The sequence below is a fragment of the Thalassophryne amazonica genome, chromosome 13 (assembly GCF_902500255.1).
Source record: "Thalassophryne amazonica chromosome 13, fThaAma1.1, whole genome shotgun sequence".
NCBI lineage: Eukaryota > Metazoa > Chordata > Actinopteri > Batrachoidiformes > Batrachoididae > Thalassophryne > Thalassophryne amazonica.
Window position 1 is genome coordinate 29572071 of NC_047115.1, and position 22590 is coordinate 29594660.

A 22590-nucleotide genomic window follows, 5' to 3' on the forward strand; every position below is an offset into this window, starting at 1 on the left:
CACATTTCTAAATGAACAAATCTACACAAATAATTTTGGGATGGGAACAATGTCAGTGACCAATATTGTGTCCTTGTTAAATTAAAAGAAAAGTTATCGGATAGTTTTTGAGAAAGTTGGGTCCAAATAAAGTCACTGTTTTCTGCATAAAATGGCCCCCATTTCCAAATGAACAAATCTATGACTATATAATTTTTTGATGTAAAATATGTCGATGACTCATATTATGCCCAAGACAAATTAGAAAAAAGTTACTAGACACATTTTGAGAAAATTGCCTTTAAGTGCTCAAAATGACTATTTTTGGAATAAAAATGGCTGCCATTTCCAAACAAATGAATCTATGAATATGATTTTTAGATATGAACAATGTCAATGACCCATATTATGCCCTTGCCAAGTGAGAAAAAAAAGTGTTCAGTTTTTGAGATATTGCAGTAAACGGACAACGACGCAGACGATGGACACCGCACCCTCCCTTATGAGAGGGGGCGTGGCAACCAGCAGCTCCTTTCCATTTAAAGCAACAGGCACAGAAACAGGCTGTTACTTCATAAAGGGGGAGGTGATGGTCTAGTGGTTAAGGTGTTGGGCTTGAGTCCAGAAGATCATGGGTTCAAATCCCCGCCTGACTGGAAAATCACTAAGGGCCCTTGGGCAAGGCCTTTAATCCCCTATTGCTCCCGGTGTGTAGTGAGCACCTTGTATGGCAGCACCCTGACATCATGGTGAATATGAGGCATAATTGTAAAGTGCTTTGAGCGTCTGATGCAGATGGAAAAGCGCTATATAAATGCAGTCCATTTACCAAACCGTTTTTTGCTTCTCCACTGCTGCCCAATACACGTCATCTTGCCTGACATCTGGAGACAGTTGCGTGGCTGTTTGCCTTTACAATTTTATATCACCACTAGGGGCAGCAGTACATGCGGGCACCGTTAAACGTACTCGAAGAAGCTTGGCGTAAATGCGTACAGTTTGATTGTTTTGAAACTCACACATAAGCCGAACAACAAATCAGTTCCTCGCACAGATCTGCACGATGCACGTTGTTAACTTCCTGCCTCTGTAATCCACAGCAGGGCAGCGACGGCCTCCGAGCTCCCCGCCTGGTCACCCAGCTACACTTCACCAGCTGGCCAGACTTCGGGGTGCCTTTCTCACCCATTGGCATGCTTAAATTCCTCAAGAAGGTTAAGGCTGTCAATCCGTCATACGCTGGGCCCATTGTTGTGCACTGCAGGTAAAAACACATCATTAATCTGTCTTAATTTTCATCTTACTTTCAAAGGTTAACATCTGGTCTGAAAAGGATGTTATTATATTTGGTTGATATGTTTAGCGATATTCTTGTGCATTGCAGTGTTTGTCTCAATGACCATCCACCGTCACTTTACCAAAGCAAAAAAAAAAAAAAAAATGTACATATATTTTTTTTAATAAAATAAAAAAATTCAAGTTGCACTTTTTGTAATGACTCTTGTTTGTTTGATGTATGAATGATTGTGGATTAAAAATAAAAAATGTATAAATTAATGTACTTATGAATAAAAATATACTTATGAATAAATGGGCAGTGGTGTCAAAAGTACACACATTTGTTACTTAAGTAGAAGTATAGATACTGCAGTTTAAAAACACTCTGGTAAAAGTTGAAGTATCAACTTGACCTCTTTACTCAAGTAAAAGTGAAAAAGTATGTGCTCCAAAACCTACTTAAAGTATAAAAGTATAAAGTAACCTTAAAAAAAAAAGGTAGATGCCACTATATGAATTGAAAGCTTAATTTAAAATCTGATTCGTTCTATATTCCAGACAATAAACTGCAGCATCCATTTAGTGAAGGAAAAAAAAAAAAAAACACAACTTTCCTTACTCAAATTCATTCCAGTAGTATTCTGCTCTTACTAGGATGCAGCAGTTTTCTAGTTTGGCAGATAGTTCTGGAGGAAATCACTGAAGAAATTAACAAATTGAAAATATGGTTTGACCGAAAAAAAAAACCTCATTAAATAAGACAGGGATGAAGTGGAGGTATAAGAGTCACTAGGTGTTCACAGGAAACATTTATTTATGTATGTATGTATGTATTTTTGTGTGTTCATTGTTAGTTGCTTTTATATTTTCTGTTGTGTTTCTATTCAGGTTCTTTTTGCCTCTTTCTCTAAAATTGTATATAATAATCATTAGATTATTAATATATAAACAAAAATAAATGTAAGAAATATTACAATTTGAAAACAACCCGAACGTGATGAGAGCTGCAATTGCTTAATGCTAAGTTTTAACATTGAAAATGCCATAGACATGCTAACGCCTTAGCATCACTCCCATTTTTAAGTTATAAAATACATCTATCAACTGTTTCAGAAGACCATAACAGGTCAGTTTAACATAGAAAAGGTAAATAATACTCACAGAAGTATGTTCTTTAGGGTTTTAGCGGGGGGAAATTAAGCGAAAGAAAGAAAGAATAAACAAAGCAATAGGTCGAAGCATTGCTTCAATCTGCGAACCACTGCTTTGATTGGTTCACGGTTCAAAGCAAAGCCGTGCTGCAGAAAAGTTTATTACAGGAGCACATGACGTGAAATATATATATATATAAACATTAAACTGAAGCCAAGAGTAACGAGACTGTTTGTTTTAAAAATGTAAGGAATAGAAAGTACAGATACTTGTGTGAAAATGTAATGAGTAGAAGTCAGAAGTAGGCAGAAAAATAAGTAATGGAGTAAAGTATAGATACCTAAAAAGTGTACGTAAGTACACTAACGAAGTATTTGTACTTCGTTACTTGACACCTCTGTAAATGGGATCATACATTTTTTTATTTCATGTAGAACCATTTAAATAGCTGCATGTGTCGACAGCAAGGATGTTCATTTTTATATTTTTCTTTGTGTGTGCATATAAACTGATAACAATTTGAGAAATACTGTGTACTAGTGCCTCACATCTCCAGTTATTTCCTGTCAAACAGCACAAAGTTGCATGTATTTATTCAAAATTATTGGCAAAAAAGAAGCTCCCAAACAAATCATTTCCTGCAGGACAAGCATATATCATGTGCACTTTTTACTCGCAAAATGTGTAATCAATCCCTTAAAAGCGGTCATTTCTCAAGGAAGATGTTTAATAGGTGTGATATTGATTTACAGTTACAGATAATGTGTTTTCGGGTCTTGAGTGTCCTCTAATATGTGCCCTTCAAGTTTTATGACTGTCACATAAGCTGTAAAACTTCAACCAAAGACTTGAATTTTACCACATTGACTGGCCATAAAATGCTTGAAAATTAATGTAAAACCATGAAATATTCAATTTTGGAAAAATATATAAATGTGTAAAATATGTAACCACTTTTCATTTTAAGTTTTTTTTTTTTTTACAATTTATAAATAATTATAAATATGTTCATCACAATACCAACATTTATTTTAAGTCATCTTCTGAAACTTGTCAAAAATGAAGATGTAGAAGCGGATTGAATCACATATTTATAATCATTAAATTATTGCATGATCATCTGCAACTATCTTTGTATTCAAGACATTGACTATTTTCTTTCTTTCTGTTCAAACACTACATTGTGTTGGGGGGGATCTCATGTGCCTAAACCTTTGCAGACACACACACACCCACACACACACACACACACAGCGAGAGATAGAGAGCGAGAGAGAGAATTACAGTAGCTAAAGCTAATGAAACTCAATTTTCCCGACTACACATATTCCAGTTTATGTGTGAATGTCAACTTTGTTTCGATTATGCAAAAATAATAGTTGCAAGATTAAATGAATTTCAGTATTTATTAATAATGAACATTATTAATAATAACAAACAAGATTACACAAGATCTATCTATCTAGTTAGCTAGCTAACGCTAACTAGATAGATGGATGGATAGATAGATAGATAGATAGATACGAGGTCTGTTAGAAAAGTAATGGACCTTTTTATTTTTTGCGAAAACTATATGGATTGAACCTTCGTGCGCATGCGTGAGTTTTTTCACACCTGTCGGTTGCGTCATTCGCCTGTGAGCGGGCTTTGAGTGAGCACTGGTCCTCCCCCCTCGTCGGATTTTCATTGTCAGGAAAATGTCTGAACGGCTGGAGCAGCGCTGCGTCAAATTTTTTCTGAAACTGTGAGAGACAGCCAGGTGGAAACCATTCGGAAAATTCAGATGGCTTTTGGTGAAGATTCTATGGGCGTCACAAGGATTAAGGAGCATTACAACCGGATTAAAGACGGCCCACAGTGGCTGAGGGCGCGCCGAACAAAAGCAAGTCTATGTTGGAAGTCTCACGGGACATGTCTTCCACCATTCAGAAGATTCAGATGGCTTTCGGTGGCTTTTTAGTCAAGCGAGTATCCGAGAAATTGTGGAGAGCTGGACATGTCAACATGTCCTGTGAGACTTCCAACACGGACTTGCTTTTGTTCTCCGCCATTGCGGCTTCGTCCCGACGCGCAAATTCCGCCACGTCTTTCATTACAAAATCTCCTTTAACAGTGGAATGTGCCTAAAAATGGCTATGCCCACCTCTTCCGCAATTTCTCTGGGTCACACGACATCCTGGATCAACACAGCCTTCACTTTGGAAATGATCTGGTCATTTCAGCCTGTCAATGACCGCTCGGAGCGCGGCGCGCCCTCAGCCGCTGTGGGCCGCCTTTAATCTGGTTGTAATGCTCCTTAATCCTTGTGACGCCCATAGAATCTTCACCAAAAGCCATCTGAATTTTCCGAATGGTTTCCACCTGGCTGTCTCTCACAGTTTCTGAAAAAATTTGATTCAGCGCTGCTCCAATCGTTCAGACATTTTCCTGACAATGAAAATCCGACGAGGGGGGAGGACCAGTGCTCACTCAAAGCCTGCCCACAGGCGAATGACGCAACCGACAGGCATGAAAAAACTCACGCATGCGCACGAAGGTTCAAGCTTGGCTGATGCAAGCGCACATGATTCAAATCCATATAGTTATTGCAAAAAATAAAAAGGTCCGTTACTTTTCTAACAGACCTTGTAGATAGATAGATACATACTCAGTCCAAAACTTGTCACGCCCGAACGTCAATATGTGATGAATTGTGTACCCCCTTCATGTCATTTAGTGATGCACAGAAAAATATTAACAGTAACACTAACCTTGATAATAATCCAAACATAGATCAATGTTCCCTGTGTCTATGGATGAGGCGGTCGGCAAGCAGAGAGTTTTGTATGTTGTCAGAGAGAAATTAGGCTACTGCATGTTCATGTCGTACCACAGGCATCACTAAACGACGCAAAGGGGCTACCTAAAGTCACATATTGATGGAAAGGGCTACTGACCAACCTACGTACCTACCTATCTATCCTACACATGAGAATGTTGGTAGGTCCGTAGGTAGGTATGTACACAGTAAAATTTGGTCCCAGTCCAAATACAGTAAAAAAACACTCTATTATAGAGTGAAATCAACTCTACCATCTTGTCAAGTCAAGTGTTTCTACTCCAGTAAGAGTTGATTTTGAGGATCTACCGTTCAAAGAGCTTCTGATTCAAATGGAAAAGTGCTATATAAATGCAGTCCATTTACCATTTAGGTAGGTTGTAGATAGATAGATATATTAGAAACCCTTGCTCGAGAAATGTGTAGCCGACTGTAGCAGCTGGAGCAACAGGTGCTCAGGGATCAGGAGTGTTGTTCTTGAATGAGGCCCCTTGAAGAGGTTTCAGCGCCCCGCTGTGGAATCCCAGCTCTGTGCTCCCACAGGGGCCATCTGCTGGAACGACCCCTGTAAATCTGTTCAGAGGGCTTTTTTGGTCCGCGGAGGTGAAGCATTTTTGCACATGTTCGGCGAGTGAAAGACTCGCATGGCAGAACACGTATCACTTACTGTGCCGAAATGATCTTGTATGTAAAGTGATAAATCTCTGTGGATGTTGTTTTGTCATGTCTGTGCATGTTGTTTTTGCAGCTCTTGAACGCAGACAGGACCTTCTAGTAGCTTTCCCTTTGCTTGTTTGTTTCGGCAGTGCTGGGGTGGGCAGGACTGGGACCTTCATTGTCATTGACAGCATGATCGACATGATGCACTCGGAGCAGAGGGTGGATGTCTTCGGCTTTGTGAGCAGAATACGAGAGCAGCGCTGTCAGCTCATCCAGACAGATGTAAGTGTTGACCCTGCCCGACCTGTTGTACCTCAGAATGACAGCTCAGCTCAGCGCTGTAGCTGTGGCGTAAACAAGGCAGGATGCTGAAAAATAACAACTTGCCTTGTGATGCTAAAGATGTGCTCAGAAAATACTTTGGCAAACTGAACTGAAGCAACTTCTCCTTCGTCGTCGTCCCCGTTTCCTCCTCAGATGCAGTACTCCTTCATCTACCAGGCGGTGCTGGAGTACTACCTGTATGGAGACACGGAGCTCGATGTCTGCTCTCTGGAGGGACATCTGCAGAGGCTTCACAACACCAGGGCTCCTCACGACAGGCTGGGCCTGGAGGAGGAATTCAGGGTACATACTATCGTCACATGGAAATCTTGCCCAGTGGGGTGCTCACGGCATAAATGAAACGGACGTGGCTACAGGTTCTAAATATTTCCAGAAAGACATGCTCGAATATTTTGAATGGTAACATCAGAACCCAGTAGCACCATGCAGTGATTAACGATGTATGGTAGTACTAGTACTTTAAGAAAAAAACTAGAACAATATAAAATGCTGTGTGGAAGTTGTGTTGCCGTTTTTTCAGATCTTTGTCATAACAATAAGAATAATGTACTTACATAGCACTTTCAAGTACAACAAAAATTATTGTGCTTTGCATACATATGCATATAAAACATGCAGTTTTTCTCTGCATCTAAGCATGACTCCAGCTTTACAGTTTCAGAAACATTACCTTCAGAGACAGGCATGTACATCTGCAGGTCATCAGCACAACAGGGAAAGTTAGTTCCATGGCTATATGTAATCTGACCAAGAAGTGTCACATAAAAACAGTGGTCCCGTGACAGAACTCTGAGGCACCCCATATTTCATAATTGAGAATTGAGAACTGTGCCACTATAATGAACACATTGCAGTTGACCTGGCAAGTATGATCTCACAGTATAAACCAGATATTATGGAAAACATTGCTCATGTTGCTACTGCATTTGTACTAGTCACACTGCAGTACATTGTGAATACTAAATCCTGCTTTTCTTTAGCACTCTTTGATCTGATGCAGATGCTTAAAGCATGATACCCCACATTCACCCGTACACTCAAACAATGATGTCAGGATGCTGCCACGCAAGGCGCTCAACTTCACACTGGGAGCAAGTTGGGGATTAAGGACCTTGCCCAAGAGGCCTTAGTGATATTTCCCTGTCTGAGAGGGAATCAAACCATGGATTCTCTGGTTGTTATTGTAGCAAACTTCTTCCTCAGTGCTGGGTTGACTTCCTTTTCCTTCCTCCATTGCCATTTGGGGTTCTCAGCTTCGGTCTTTAGTCTTTCAAAGGTGTAGTCAGAGCGTGGAAGGTTTGGTGTCTCCAGAGTGATTGGTTGGGTGGATTGGTGGTGTTCTCCCCTCTGTCTCTCTTGCTCTCTCGCAAATGTTGCTTCCTGGTTTATTTGGGCTACTGGGTTCTGTCATAGCTGCTCAGACGTGTCAGAGCACTATGCAATCAGCCTGGACGTGCCCAGATATATCTAATACCTGTAGCCACGAAGACTTGGAATTCAATTTATATCTATGTCCAAATCAAAATGCTTCAAATCAACTGAAGCCTTAGAATTTACTGTAGCGATGTTAAAAGTCTTTCACCGCTTCCAGCACGACCATCCAGATTAATCCTTCGTGCATCCTCCTGTTTTGTCTGTAAGCGTTTATGTGCGCCTTCCCGGTATGGCCGATTGGTCGCGGTTTATTTTTAGCGTTGCATATCAAACACGCTTTTTGATCATCTGCTTGTGTCCGGCCCCATCAGAAGCTGACCAATGTGCGCATAATGAAGGAGAACATGAGAACTGGGAACCTGCCCCCCAACATGAAGAAGAACCGTGTTCTTCAGATCATCCCATGTAAGGAATTTGCCGATACGCCGAACCCACTTCATAATACATCACATCCAAGTAACATCAAAGCAGCACAGTGTTGGTGATTTTCTATCAGCCTCATCACTTCATGTTTGTGTGATCTATGACAGTTAAAGTTGTGAAAAGCTAGGGTACAACTTTTTTTTTTTTTTTACCTTGGAAACTGATCCGTTTCTTAATAAAGTAAGCTGTGTTTTTCCATCAGCATTCTTAAACTTTTATTTTGTTAAGAATCACTTGTCAAAAGTTTCCTTTTTTCTTTCTTTCTTTCCTGCAGATGATTTCAACCGTGTAATACTCTCAGTAAAAAGAGGACAGGAGTTCACCGACTACATCAATGCCTCCTTTATTGATGTAAGCGCTCCCTCGCAACCTCTTCTATAGATTTCCTATAGAAGTATATATAATGCTCATTGTTTCCCTTGCAAACAATGCAAAAATATGATGTTTTCTGCACTCTCAAGTGTTGTTTACTGGATGATCTGCCCTCCAGGGCTACAGGCAGAAGGACTATTTTATCGCAACCCAGGGCCCCTTGTCTCACACAGTGGAGGACTTCTGGAGGATGGTGTGGGAGTGGAGGTGTCATTCAATCGTTATGCTCACCGAGCTCAAGGAGCGAGAGCAGGTACATCACCAGTGTGGTGTTCGTGCAACAATATGAGCTGAGAAGTTGCTCATTTCATCCTGTTTCTCATCTTTCTGCAGACCACCTGTATAAAGATTGTGGCTGTGCAAAATGAGCTTAATTGTATTTCTATCTGATCTGAATCATCAGGAAAAATGTTTCCAGTACTGGCCATCAGAGGGCAGTGTAACATTTGGAGATTACAAAGTGGAGCTAACTGGAGATGCTCAATGTGAAACCTTCACTCTGAAGGACATGATGTTCACCTGCAGGCAGGTGCGTAATGTCAAATACGACGCTCAAATCACTATGCAAAGTACAGTAAACTGCAGCAAAATTGCATCCAAGTAGATTTTTTTCTTGCTTTTGGTGTCAAATTAGTCATAATGTACAGTGTTGTATCACCATAAATTGAAAGAAAACATGTTTAATAGCAATTAAATATGTTTAATTACAATGTGTTATGTTTATCTCTTATATTTGAGAAAATAAAAGGATTAAATGACTAATCCAGGGATCTGTATCTGGGGTCACAGGACAAAACAAGTATTTGACATTATTTTCAAGAAATATTTTTAATTGTATCACATAAAAACCTGGGTCTTTGAGTAATTTGAGCCCAAAACTTGCTCACTAACACTCATTACTGAGTTGTGATTCGTGGGTGAATTTTATTGTTTTTGGTTGTGAGCATCACAGGGCACAGTCAGCGGATTTCAGATTTCAACCCTTCCCAAAGAGTTGCACAAGAGTTCAAAGTATTTTGTTGCTTTCAACTAAAAGAAACAGCAGTTGCTTCTAAAAATGATTCTCAGATTTGAAAGGCTCAACGATTTAAGTGACACATTTGGTACAGAAACAGATTCTCTTTTGAAATGTCTGAAACAGCAAGAGAAACAGTTGCTTTAGAAAATTACATTGTTTCAAAATGCTCAAAACACAAAATGTTAAAATAAAAATTTAAAAAATCCCTCGAAATGTTTTCTTTTGTTTTTGTTTTTTGAAAACCTGAACATGCTAAATGGATAATTGCTTAGGGAAAATAAATAATTTTGAAAAGATGAAAGCACTAAATTAAACCATTTATTTGCTATACCCGCTTACTCCAATCAAAGGTCATGAAGGGGCTGGAGCCCAGTGATGCCGGTAATGCATTACTTTAATCTGACCGTTTTCTTCAGTAACGAGTAATCTAATGCCTTCATTTTTCTAAATCAGTAATCAGATTAAAATTACTGCTCCAAGTCACTGTGCATTACTACTTTTGCATTACTATTATTTTTGTATTGTGGGTCGATCGCAGCATGAACGTGGCCCATGGGCAGGGGGAGGTCGGAGGTTCTCTGAACTGCCCACTTCGCCCACTTAGTGTTTGAAGCTGCAAGCTTTTCATCTGCCGTTTTCTGCAGCAGCTCTGAGTTGAAAAACGAGTTGTCGTCTCTGAAAGCGCGGTGACGGCTACACACCTGCACTGAGCTTTACAAAGACATTTGTACTCTTTTTTTTTTCTTTAATACGCTCTGGGTATCCTTGCTAAAAACAGCTGATCCGCAACGCGTTAACAACAAATACAGATGTTTTTTTCAACCAAAATGCACCTGTAGTCTCTTTCTGAGGACAACATGACATAAAAAACGCTGATAAAACTTTCTTACCTCTCAATCTGGTCGTACTTTCTCCATAAATACATGTTATTATCAATTCTTCCTCATCAGATGGCAATCCAGGGGCAAATCCAGACGTGAAGGTGGTGTGGGGAGCACGGCCCCCCACAACACCCCTCGATTAAAGGTCCACCTTTGAAGACATTTTTTCATACTACTACTAATACTACTTATAATAATAATAATAATAATTTCAACAACTAAAATGTTTAGAAAGAATTTAAGTGCCAGAAAAAATGTAATAGTTACTTTTATAAACAATATAGGTTAGAAATGGTAAGTTTTGCTGTTACAGTGCTGTCAACATTTAAATATGAGGTCTTTATTTTATATAAAACAAGTATTTATGTTCATTGAAGTCAAAAAAGGGTGACTATAAAGTGAGTACTGGCAAAACTAGTTATTTTCATGTTGAAGTAGCAGGGGGGTTGTTGTCGGCAGCTGCTGGAAGTAACTAGTAATCTGACTTAGTTACTTTTAAAATTGAGTATTCAGTAAAGTAACTAAGTTACTTTTTCATGGAGCAATCAGTAATTGGATTACTTTTTCAAAGTAACTGTGGCAACACTGCTAGAGCCTAACCCTGCAGTCATTAGGTGAGAGGCAGGGTACACATTGGACAGGACGCCAGTCTGTTGTAGCGCCACATGTAGACAGACAAACCCGTACAGTCAATTTAAGTTCAATTCAGTTAACCTGTACATATTTGGAAATAGGAGTAAGCCGAGAGGGATCCCACGCGAACACAAGGAGAACATACAAATGCGCCACAGAAGGGCCCAGGGGGGAAGCGATCCCATGACCTTCTTGTTGTGACGCAACAGTGCTAACCACTAATCCACTGTGCCACCCTGAATGAAACACTTGCTTTAGAAAGTTATTTAGCCATGCTCAAAATGATAAATAAGACAATTACTTCATAAAATTATGCATTGATCTGAAGCGCTAATAACAAAATGAAATAATGGCTTTAAAATTAATTATTATTTCAGAATTCACAAAAAAAAAAAGTCTGTCAGAAAGTTTGCATTTTTTGAAATGGCTCAAAATGTTACGTCAGCAATTGCTTCAGAAAATAAATCACTCTTTTGAAAAGCTCAAAGCACTAAATGAAACAGCTGCTTTAGAAAATGCTAAAAAAAAAAAAAAAAAGATACAAAATAGAACAAAAAAATAATTCAGAAATGTTTTTAAAGCTTGAAAACCTGAATGGACCAACAGTTTAAAAAAATGAATCAATATTTTCCAAAGCTCAAAGCAATAATTTAAGATGATGGACAAGAAAATGATTCAGTATTTGGCAGAGGTGGGATTAAGTCACCATCAACTCACTCTCAAGTCATGAATTAGCAAGTCACAAGTCAGCTGTCAAACACGTGGTAGTCAGTATTACTTGAGACTTGACTTGGGACTTGCTGATTTATGACTTGAGAGTGAGCTGATGGTGACTTCCTCCCACCTCTGGTATTTGGAAATGCTCATATCACTGACAAAAATGACTCATTGCTTCAAAATGCTCAAAACTGCTATTTGAAACAGTTGCTTCATTAAATATTCAGTGATTTTACTTGAAATGCACAAAACTGTAATTGATTCAGAAGACAATTAACCATTTGAAAACTGCTGAAACTCTATGATGATGACTTGTACTGGACAGTGGGGGTGCCTTCGGTCGGAAAATGATTTAATGGTTTGAAAATGTTTTAAAAAAATAAAAAATAAACTACATTTCACAATTACTTCAAAAACTGATTCACTACTTCAAGGCACAGGATTCTGTGTTCAAGATTCTTGTAAGATCAGATGATATGAAAACAGTTTGCTGTTTTGAAACATTGAATAAATCATTTCAGAAAACTAACCATAATTGACAGCACCCCCCCCCCCCAACCCCCCAGAAAAAAAAAAATTCCTGGCTGTGCCGCTGGTTAGTTGTGCTACATTATGAATAACTATATTTGCCAACCTGTTTATAGACCAAATGGTTTATAAAATGTAACCATTTTCACCTGCAAAACAATAAGAGTGGGAAAAAAAAAAACCCCTCTCTTCTGCTAGGAAAAGCAGTCGCAACACGTCCGACACTTCCACTTCCACGGATGGCCTGAGATCGGAATACCAGCGGAGGGAAGAGGGATGATTGACATCATTGCCGCTGTGCAGAGGCAGCAGCAGCAGTCTGGAAACCGGCCCATCATCGTGCACTGCAGGTAGAGCACATCAGTTTGACACTTTTGCACCGTGATGTCCAGCTGAGGGTTCAACTTATTTACCGCAGCGTGCTTTTTATTTTTGCAAATGTCTGCTGCAGTAAATTGTATTTTTTGTTGTTTTTTTTTTTCCTTTCAGTAGACCCGGTGTTCTCAGGCCTAAACCACTTATGTGATCCCTTATAAAGACTTCGCTGTGAAAGCTTTGATCAGAACCTAGCTTCAGGTGAAGTGATTCGAAAGCAGCACGGCCCTGCGGGATTGATCCAATCCACTGATTCACAGTCAATTAAAACCTCTCAAAGTGAAATCTCCTCTGACTCCCACTATGATTAATCTGATAAGATGAGCTAACGACAGGAAATGGTGTCATCACTCTCTCCTATTCCTTCATCACCACTTGTCTAAGAGGGGCTTTTTAAAGCTTTTTCTCTGCCCCTCGGGAATAGGGCTAACCCGCTGCAATCCCCAACGTCTCCCCACACTTCTTTTCCGGATCGCACATTTCTCTCTCTCTCTCTCAGTCACTCCATTTCTTCATCCATCCCATCGTCAGTGCAATCATTGACTCAGTCAAACACTGAGCCGACAAACTGATTAGTGTTAGCATTTGGATTAGCTTCTCTTTAAGTGAGCCTGATTATTAACACTATTACACAAAGGTCACCTTTACTCTTGCAAACTTTTTTTATTTAAATGGAGAAACGGCTGCGCTAATAAGATTACAAGAGTCTTATTGCAGAATTAGAGTTAAAGAAAAGGAGAAGTTATTGGAATTTCAAATTCACACAAGCTACGTTCACATTTCCGGTTAATTAAGGGTGTGTGTGTGTGTGTGTATTACCGGTAATTATGTGTATTAATTACTGAATCCAATCTGTTTTCACAGTAAAGCTATGGTGGCCGTGAGATGCCACAACTCAAAATAAAGAAAACAACAGCAAATGCGGAAAACAAATGCAACTGCTCAACAAGTCTTGCTAATTGAGAGAACATTTGCAGACACAGAGAATGCAATATGCAAATGTCTGCTGCAAAGTTAAACAAGGCACACAAAAACACAAATGCACTGCAAAGCTCCACAACACAATGGAAGTAAAGTAAGACCCTTCGGCTGCTCCCTTGTTTGCACTCGCGGTTGCCACAGCAAATCCGAGGTGGATCTGCATGTTGAACTGGCACAGGTTTTACGCCAGATGCCCTTCCTGACGCAACTCCACCTTACATGGAGAAATGGCAGGGGTGGGATTTGAACCGGGAACCTGCCACCGAAACCAAGTGCACTAACCACTTGGTTTCGGTGCGGCAGGTTCATGGAAGTACTAGCAAGGAAAAGAAAGAGGATTTTACACAGAAGACTTTTTTCTGATGGACTTTTCAATGTATCACAAGTAAAATACTACATTGCAAAAATATAAGTAGATTAATTGTAAATTTGTAATTGAAATACATAAATAACTCAGGCCAATAACATGTTTCTGTTGCTAATACTTGTGTTTTGTTGTGGAGCTTGGCACCATGTTTGCTTTTTTATGCAATATGTGACCTTGCAGTAGACATGTGTATTACGGGTAATTATGTGTATTAATTACTGAATCCGATCTGTTTTCACAGTATACCTGTGGTGGCCATGAGATGCCACATCACCTCAAAATTAAGAAAACAGCAGGAAATGCAGAAAACAAATGCAACTGCTCAACAAGTAGCTGCAGCAAAAAAAAAAAAAAGTGTTGCTAATTGAGAGAACATTTGCAGACAGAGAATGCAATATGCATATGTCTGCTGCAAAGTCAGACAAGGCAGACAAAAACACAAATGCACTGCAAAGCTCCACAACACAATGGAAGTACTAGCAAGGAAAAAAAAAGAGGATTTTGCATAAAAGACTTTTTTCTGATGGACTTTTCAATGCGTCACAAGTAAAATACTACAATGCAAAAATTTAACTATGTTAATCGTAATTTTTTTATTGAAATACGTAAATAACTCAGGCCAATAACATGTTTGTGTTGCTAGTGCTTGTGTTTTGTTGTGGAACTTGGAAACATGTTTGCTTTTTTGTGCAATATGTGACCTTGCAGCAGACATGCTATCAAATTATTTGTTGCATGTTCTGTTGGCCATATTTGATTATGTTCCCTGTGTTTTCATTTTTACATCCGCCAAGGACATAATAAAGTCATCAGTGTTTATTTATTTGTCTATCTGTTGCACAGATTTTTACTACATTTTCACAACAGATAGATATTAGGCCATGGGAAACTCCATTAAATTTTGGAGGTGATCTGGATCCAGATTCTGGATCAAGGTTTCCCTTTATATAGACTTTTAAGGATTACGTCAAAACTACTTCACAGATTCTACCAAATTTGCACCACAGATAGATATTAGGCCATGGAATACTCAACTAAATTTTGGAGGTGATCTGTATCTAGATTCAGGATCAGGATTTCAATTTGTACACTTCACTTTGTCGGATTTTGAGCATTATGTCAAAATTACTTAACGGATTTTCACCAAATTTTCACCACACATTGGTGCTGGGCCTTGGAAGACTCCATTAAATTTTGGAGGTGATCTGGATTTGGATATGGATCCGGATTCTGGATCAGGATTTCACTTTGTACATTTTTAAGGACTATGTCAAAACTACTTAATGGATATGACATCACAATGTAAAACCAAGATCAGGAAGAAAGTATTTTGTTTCAGCTTGAAAATTAAATATCACATTGCAACATCTTGATCAGTCGGATCATTCTGGATCAGTATGCAAATATTGTATTGTGTTGTTGAATCCGGATCTTGGTAAAGTTGATGTGAATCGCATATCTATTAGTTTGAGTCCTCGTCAACCCTCGGCGGACATCAGAAATCTTCAATTGCTCTTGTCTCAGTTTGCAAGATGTCTTATTGAGGCAGCCACCTATTGTTGAGTTAATGTAGGCGTTTTCTCTATTTGCTTGTGCCACCAAAGTTAGTATTTACAAATCAGATCAGGAATCATACAAAAAGTAGAAAATTTAAAAAGAAACAGAAAGTAAATAATTTAAATCACTTCATCTGTAACATGAGTGCATTTTCAAACACTGAGTGACTCGTGAGGGAAGCCATCAAGACACCCAGCTTCTGTAGCCAATTAGACAAACTCTCAACTAGTGCAACTTTGGTTTGTTGCATCGCCTTTTACAATATAAGGTTCATGGTGAAATGGTATGATGAAGGATTTTTGCGAAGAATAAAAAAATCAAAGAAGTTGTGAGATTTTTGCTAAAGTTTACCAGAAGACACATGGGATTCTTGAGCCTAGATTTGATCTATTTTCTTCTATGAAAGATTTGACCTATTTATATTCCACAATTTTTAAAAAACAAAGAAATCTGGGTCACTTTTATGCAAAAAAACAAAAAACAAAACAAAACAAAAAAAACTGAATCAGGTCACTTGAGTTGGTAATGTGAATGTTGCCTTGTTCCTGATTGTATTTTTGCCAAAGCGACAGAGAGGCGGAGGTTACAGTATACACAGATTTCTGACGTCCATTTTGTTTGTTTGTGTAACAGATATTATTTGGCTAAATTTGCATCTGCAGCAGTTTATTTGTTCTCTCTCTGACATTGTGAAATTGAGTTTTGTTTTGTTTTTTTAATTCTGCACCAGAATTTTGACTTCATCATGTGGAGACTTGCCAGTAGAGGGTGGTGTTATAAGGATCTCGTGTGGCATTGGCAGAAAAACACTCTCCGAGTTCCCCGCTTATATTTATTTGTGCTCTTCGCTGATTGACTGTATTTCTTCTGCGTTTGCAGTTCTACACTTCTCAACATTCCAGCGTGCACAGTGTGTGATGTGCTTCCTCATAGTTGCATCCTTTATTTTGCAGCGCCGGCGCGGGTCGGACCGGCACCTTCATCGCCCTCAGTAATATTCTGGAGCGAGTGAAAGCTGAAGGCCTGCTGGATGTTTTTCAGACAGTCAAGAGTTTACGAATGCAGAGGCCGCACATGGTTCAGACTGTGGTAGGTGGAAAATAAACTGACAGATTATTGAGCGTGATGTTCTCAGCCATTTCTACACACACACACATATGCACATGCGTGCACACTAACGCTTTCCTTCCCTTCTTTTTCTTCTTCTTCCAGGAGCAATACGACTTCTGCTACAGAGTGGTTCAAGATTTCGTTGACATTTTCTCAGACTACGCCAATTTTAAATAGCATCTGTCAGATACTGTTCCGCGCGCGGCCGTCAAATTAACTTATGCAACTTTTTTCTGAATGTTCTTTTCTAAAGTAAGCTCTTTTTACATTTTGCGCTCAATTTGTTTTGACGTGCTGTAATATAATGAAGAACACCCGCGCGGCCGGACAGTCCGCCGCTTTCAGGAATATTCATCAGAGTGCGACATTAAAGTGTATGAAATGTGAAATGTGTTCATGCTAATGGTTTATTTCTTGAGGTGCAAAGAAAAGGTTTGTGTTGCATAATTACATCATTCTGAGGGTCAAACGTCTTTAGAATACAGTAGTGGACACAGTTCAGCTAATCAGCTAATAGCTAATCATTGAAGCTAACATTTTCATTAGCGGATGAGCTTTTCAGCTAACTCTGAAAACTGTTAGCGGAACAAATACCTTCTACTAAATTTAGTTAAGATAACTTCAAGTCAACTCACATATTTTTGACTAACATTTAACGGTTTCTGTTGGAGCTTCTAAACTAATCCAGTAAGCTAACTTTTCATTTAGTGGATTAGCGATTATGGAGCTAACTTTTAGGTTAGCTGTTCCCACCACTGCTGTTCATTAATTTTGTAACTTTACATAAATATGTATATATACTGTAATATATATTTCTGGTTTATTACATAAAACAAATCACTTATGAGTTATAAATTACATGCTTCATTTTATTAACCACAATGCCTTTTGGTTTGCATTGTCTTGTACTTTTTCTGCCTACTGATGACTGTGTGTGTGGTACTGTAGGTAGAGTAAGTTAATTATGATTAATGTTTCTGTAAAAAATTGTCAGATAAGTGTGAATAATACAGTATTTACAAGGTACTTCGAGCTTCAGCAAATACACAAGCAGTAGATACATTTCACTGTATCATACGCTGCAAAACGACCTCACTTCTGTCTCTGAATAACTTAGCAGCTGCTGCCGGTTGCAATTTTATTCAACTTTAACAAGTTTCCTTTTTTGCTCATGGCAATATTGCTGAGCGGTGTGGTGCCTGATGTTGCCAGACGCAGCTAAATGACATCGAAACAGGCAATAAATACTGTATTTTGTGAATTCAAATGTATTATGATTCTGAATGTTTTGCAGCCAATCATCACAACCTAATTAAAAAAAAAGTTTTTTATGAGCATTTATAAACTGATTTCTCACATGCAGATTTGTATAAAGCAGTGCCATACTGATTAGAAAAATTATTCTAATCATATAAAACCTGTCACCGAGTGACAAAATGCTAATATTTATGTTAATCCAGATTTAAATGCAGTTTTAAATGCATATTTTTTTTTCATATTTGTGGATCATTTATTTATTTACTTGCACTAGACATTTTGCAGAATCTTACAAAAATTGCATGCCTACTATGATATTAGTTGCTGCAGATAAGAATGTTTTTTCTTTTTTTAAAAGAATTAATTTTTTGGCCCAGTGCTTATAATTAATGCAAAAAGAAACTGAGCCTATTCACGTCTGGGACAGCAAAGGCACTGACATAACGGTACTCAGCTAAAATATGAAATATGCACTCATAGGAAATGCCAACATTTGTGAAAAAAAAAATCAAAAAGGCATGCATATTTTACATAACCATCTCTCTTCAGCATGCAGCAAGAAGTTTGTCAGAAGTCTTAAAACTTTCTGCCACGTTTGTTCTTCCAAATATGTAAATTTGTAAGATAAATTCTTAAATAAGCGTAATTTAAGTTATTGAGTGTAGATCATTTATTTTCATGTCATTACTTATCCCTAATTGTTTTAATTAAGTGTAAGATTGAATAAAAAGCAGGTAAAATGACACTGGGCATTGGTGCAGCCAGTGTAAATGTTAAAATGCACAAACATTTTTTTTTCCAGCGATGTTACTGCTTTTTTTAAAATCTGTATAGATTTGAAAGATTTGTTTGCCAAAAGATGATTCCAATAAATTATAGATGGAGAGCAACGTCAGATTCCATCTACTTCTTGCCTTTTTTTTTCCACTTCCTCTTCAAAGATGTATAGCAATAGAAAGATCTATTTGATATATATTTCATGCTGTTTGCACCACGGTGATGTCAGCAGAGTCGAGCACTTAGCGAGCTCCATTAGTCGTATTTTGTGTCCCATTAGTCAGTAAATGTGTCACACCTGCAGAGAGCGGATTAGAAGCATGACAGCAACCTTTTTTGCGGCGCCTATAAAATCCCCACCTGGCTAATGCACCACATGGCAACCAGGCAAACACAGAGGTGAGGCACACCTCAGTGAAGTTTGTTCATTAAATTACAATTACTTTGCTTTTGTTAATTACTCTGTGAGCCAGAGATCTGTGACACTGATTATTTTCTTTTTTCTCTCTCTCTCTCTCTGTTTCTTTAGACATATAACAAATTTGGCTTCTTCTGCAGCTCCGATGGAAGACAGCAGAAGAAGAGCGATGGTGCAGGTGGTGATGTTGGCATTGGTGCTACACGCCGTCCTGTGCCAGCACTGGTCCTACGGGTGGCTACCAGGCGGGAAGAGAAGCGTGGGAGAGCTGGAGGCCACCATCAGGGTAAGAGCTGCCACAAACCCGCGCGCAATCCTGCAGAATTTATTTTTGCAAAGCTGATCAGTAAATTTTGATTTTAGGAGGATTGCAGTGCTGTAAATGTTGTGTTTATATTACAGTCAGGTCTATAAGTATTTAGACTGACACCACCACAATGCAGGAGAAATCAAACAGTCAAGAGGTGCTTGTAGTGTCGACTTTTAGCTTTAATTCAAGGAGTTTTACCAAAATATTGTGAAAATAATTTAGGAATTACAGCCATTTTTACACAGTCTGTCTGTTTTCTAAGCTTCTAATTAATTGTACAGACTCTATATAAGAATTTTTTTTTACAGCAAGTTTTGTTTAGACAAGTCAAAGGATTGTATTTTGGATTTCATTTCTATCAATCATTAAGAAAAAGATACAGTAAGGTTCTGTATCTGTTTGGAGCGTGCATTTTCAATAAATTGAGAGACCCTGCAAGATAAAACAAGTGAGGGAAGCCACCAAGACACCCATGACAGAACCTATAGGCTTCTTCATAACAGTACAGCTTTTCAGTTTTTGTTTGTTTTGTTGTTTTGTTTATTACAGGTTGTACATCTTCATGGTGGAGTGGCATAGAGAAGCCTTTTCACAAAAGCAGACAGATCATATCTAGCCTCAAATATCTCATGTGCCTTCTGGCAAACTGTAGAAGACGTTTCACATCTTCTTTTTAAGCAAATCCTTCTTTGTTCTCCTCCACTATGAATCTGTACAACTGGTGACACGACAGATTGAAAACAATGCATTATGCAGTTTTTTCCAATCATAGCCACAGAAGCCTATACCTCCTTCAGAACTGTCATAGGTGTCTTGGTGGCTTCCCTGAGTCGTCTCCTTCTTGCATAGTCAGAGTTTTTTTAAAATTGTCTACTCCAAATAGACTTAAATGAAGTCCAAGACATATTTGATACCTTGTTAAAACAACGCTGGCTGTAAAAGTGATGATTTGCATTAAAAATGAGCCTTTGTTTGTTTATTTGTCCAACTGCTTATGGGCTCTAAAAATGGAGGGATTGTTTACAAGGAGGAATTGTAATTCCTAAATTATATTCTAGAGCACCTCATTCGTAGAGCGAAAACCTCAGCCAACACTAGTTTCAGATTCCACTTTACCTTGAAAAAAAATTTCAAGGTCAAAGTCCTGTTAGGAGTGGCTCGTCATAAGATAAAATATAATACAAAATATAGCTCAAAAGGGCTTTTCAATGTTAAAATCAAATATCCACTAAATCCACAAAAAGGATCAGATGTGGATCAAACTTAGTCTATTCCTTGAGAGTGTCAGTTTGCACCTCATTGTCACAAATGAGAGTGATTGAGGCATTTTTGATTGAGATATAATGCAAAATGTACACCAAATGGGCTTTTCAATATTAAATTCAAATGTCCACAAAATCCACATTCCGGATCAGATTCAGATCAAACTTTGTCAGGTGATAGTGAGTGCCAGTCTGCACCTCAGTTTCAAATATGAGAGTGATTGAGGAAAGTTTGATTAAGATATAATGTGAAATATACATTAAATGGGATGTTCAACGTTCAGTCAGATCTGGATCAAACTTTGTCAGTCAATAAAGGGTGCCATCCTACATAACTCACTCAAATATGAACAAAATTTGATCTTTATTGACAGTTACGAAGTTTTGAAAAATTGTTCATTGTTAAAGTTCATCGTTATTTTTCCGGACTTTGACCTTTGAAAAATTCCATTACGATACATGAGTTACAGGCTGTTCGCAAACAGACGAACAAACAAACAAACAAACAGGGCTGAAAACATAACCTCTGCCCAACTTCACTGGCGGAGAGGTTATTTTGTTCCACCCTTTGAAATAAAGCTTGAGGGTCTACGCTACAAAAACATCCTGATTATTTCTTTTATCTCCATTGTGGTGATGCACAGAGGTAAAATGATAAACGTTACCCTTGTCTAAATACTTATGGACCCAACCGTGCATGTCAGCCTTAATCCTGCCTATGATGATGTCATGCTAAATGTTACAGTGTTTTTATTGTGCTTAGATGATGGGTACAGGCGGTGTGGTGTCTCTTCCTGAAGAGACGAGTGCCCAAACCCAGGAGAGACTCAGACCATACAACATAGTAAGTGCTTATTATACATAATTTATTACAATGTCTACTGCAATTGTACAATATTTATGTACACTGTGTGTTACTGTGCTCCAAAGTGGCACTGACAATATACAAACTGTTCAGTGATTATTTCTTTTCTTACTTTTCTTTCTGCATGATTGACTGTGTGCATGCTTAATGAACACTGGAGAATGTTTTGCAAATTTGCTCACAGACTTGTTTATGTCATATATAAATGAACATTTCAATGTCAGATAAATATGCCAGCAGCATATTAAGATACTAACTGATATCTAATTGCAATCATTGCAGATTAATGATGCCGGTTATTTTAACCGGAAGAAGAGGTTCTCCTATGAATGAAGTCAAAAGTGTAAAAAGAAAATCAGGTTGCATTCACATTGTAAAGAGCACAGTGATGGATTGTTCACCTGTCATCACTCTTATGATGTAAATCATCCATGTTTGCTGCTTCAAACAGTGAAAAATTGTAATAAAGTTTTTGAATCCCAATCAGCTTATCAAAGCTTGTGTTCAATCTGCCTTTATGAAAGTGTAATACCAACGACGGCACAGTGCAAACCTCTTCAACACTTTATTATTTCTGGATAAAGTGCTTTTTGATATATATTCCTCATTAGTGTGTCAGTAAAAGATCAAATTTGGCATTTCAGAATATTAAGCAAACTCAAATATTACAAATAATTTTGTCAATACTACAATGAAAACAGATAAAATGTAATTAAACTCCTTCAGTTGATAACATTCAAATGAATTTTGTCCAGATTAAGTTTAACCAGATGGCATACATATTACTTGTTAATTTGAATAAACAAACAATTTGAGTGTTACCAACTGAAGCAGTTTAAGTAGGTTTTATCTTTATTTCATTGCAGAATGGACAAAATTCTCACTCAAATGAATTACATTTGTCCAAATTAAGTTAGCAAGTTGGTGCAAATTACTTGAGTCAATTACTACTACTTGTTACAATTACTTATGAATTTGGATAAATATAAGTTATTTGACTGTTACCAATGGAAGAAATTTAAGTAGGGTTTATTGTTATTTCATGTGGAATAGACAAATCTCCCTCAAATGAA

The 22590-nt window shown here is 38.1% G+C and overlaps 2 protein-coding genes across 7 annotated transcripts in view; both read left to right on the forward strand.

The window, feature by feature from the left end:
* Positions 1–18090, forward strand: part of LOC117523172 (receptor-type tyrosine-protein phosphatase epsilon-like) — a 68819-nt gene extending 50729 nt beyond the window's left edge. For all 5 annotated transcript variants that reach the window (XM_034184613.1, XM_034184609.1, XM_034184612.1 and 2 more), the window contains exons 12-21: positions 1080–1243; positions 6034–6169; positions 6365–6514; positions 7978–8071; positions 8364–8440; positions 8580–8714; positions 8865–8990; positions 12437–12588; positions 16472–16607; positions 16731–18090. In XM_034184613.1, coding sequence (XP_034040504.1) covers positions 1080–1243; positions 6034–6169; positions 6365–6514; positions 7978–8071; positions 8364–8440; positions 8580–8714; positions 8865–8990; positions 12437–12588; positions 16472–16607; positions 16731–16805 — 1245 coding nt within the window. In that variant the 3' untranslated portion in view covers positions 16806–18090. The remainder of the gene's footprint in view (positions 1–1079; positions 1244–6033; positions 6170–6364; positions 6515–7977; positions 8072–8363; positions 8441–8579; positions 8715–8864; positions 8991–12436; positions 12589–16471; positions 16608–16730) is intronic.
* An 814-nt stretch (positions 18091–18904) lies between these two features.
* gnrh3 (gonadotropin-releasing hormone 3) lies at positions 18905–22008 on the forward strand. 2 transcript variants are annotated; one of them, XM_034184616.1, is made up of 4 exons: positions 18905–19061; positions 19221–19366; positions 21416–21496; positions 21800–22008. In XM_034184616.1, the coding sequence occupies exons 2-4, from the start codon at positions 19226–19228 to the stop codon at positions 21848–21850; spliced, it is 273 nt and encodes a 90-aa protein (XP_034040507.1). In that variant the 5' UTR covers positions 18905–19061; positions 19221–19225; the 3' UTR covers positions 21851–22008. The 2 variants fall into 2 exon arrangements, with proteins under 2 accessions (XP_034040507.1, XP_034040506.1); XM_034184615.1 differs by having other exon boundaries at positions 18932–19061; positions 19192–19366.
* Positions 22009–22590: the final 582 nt, after the last annotated feature.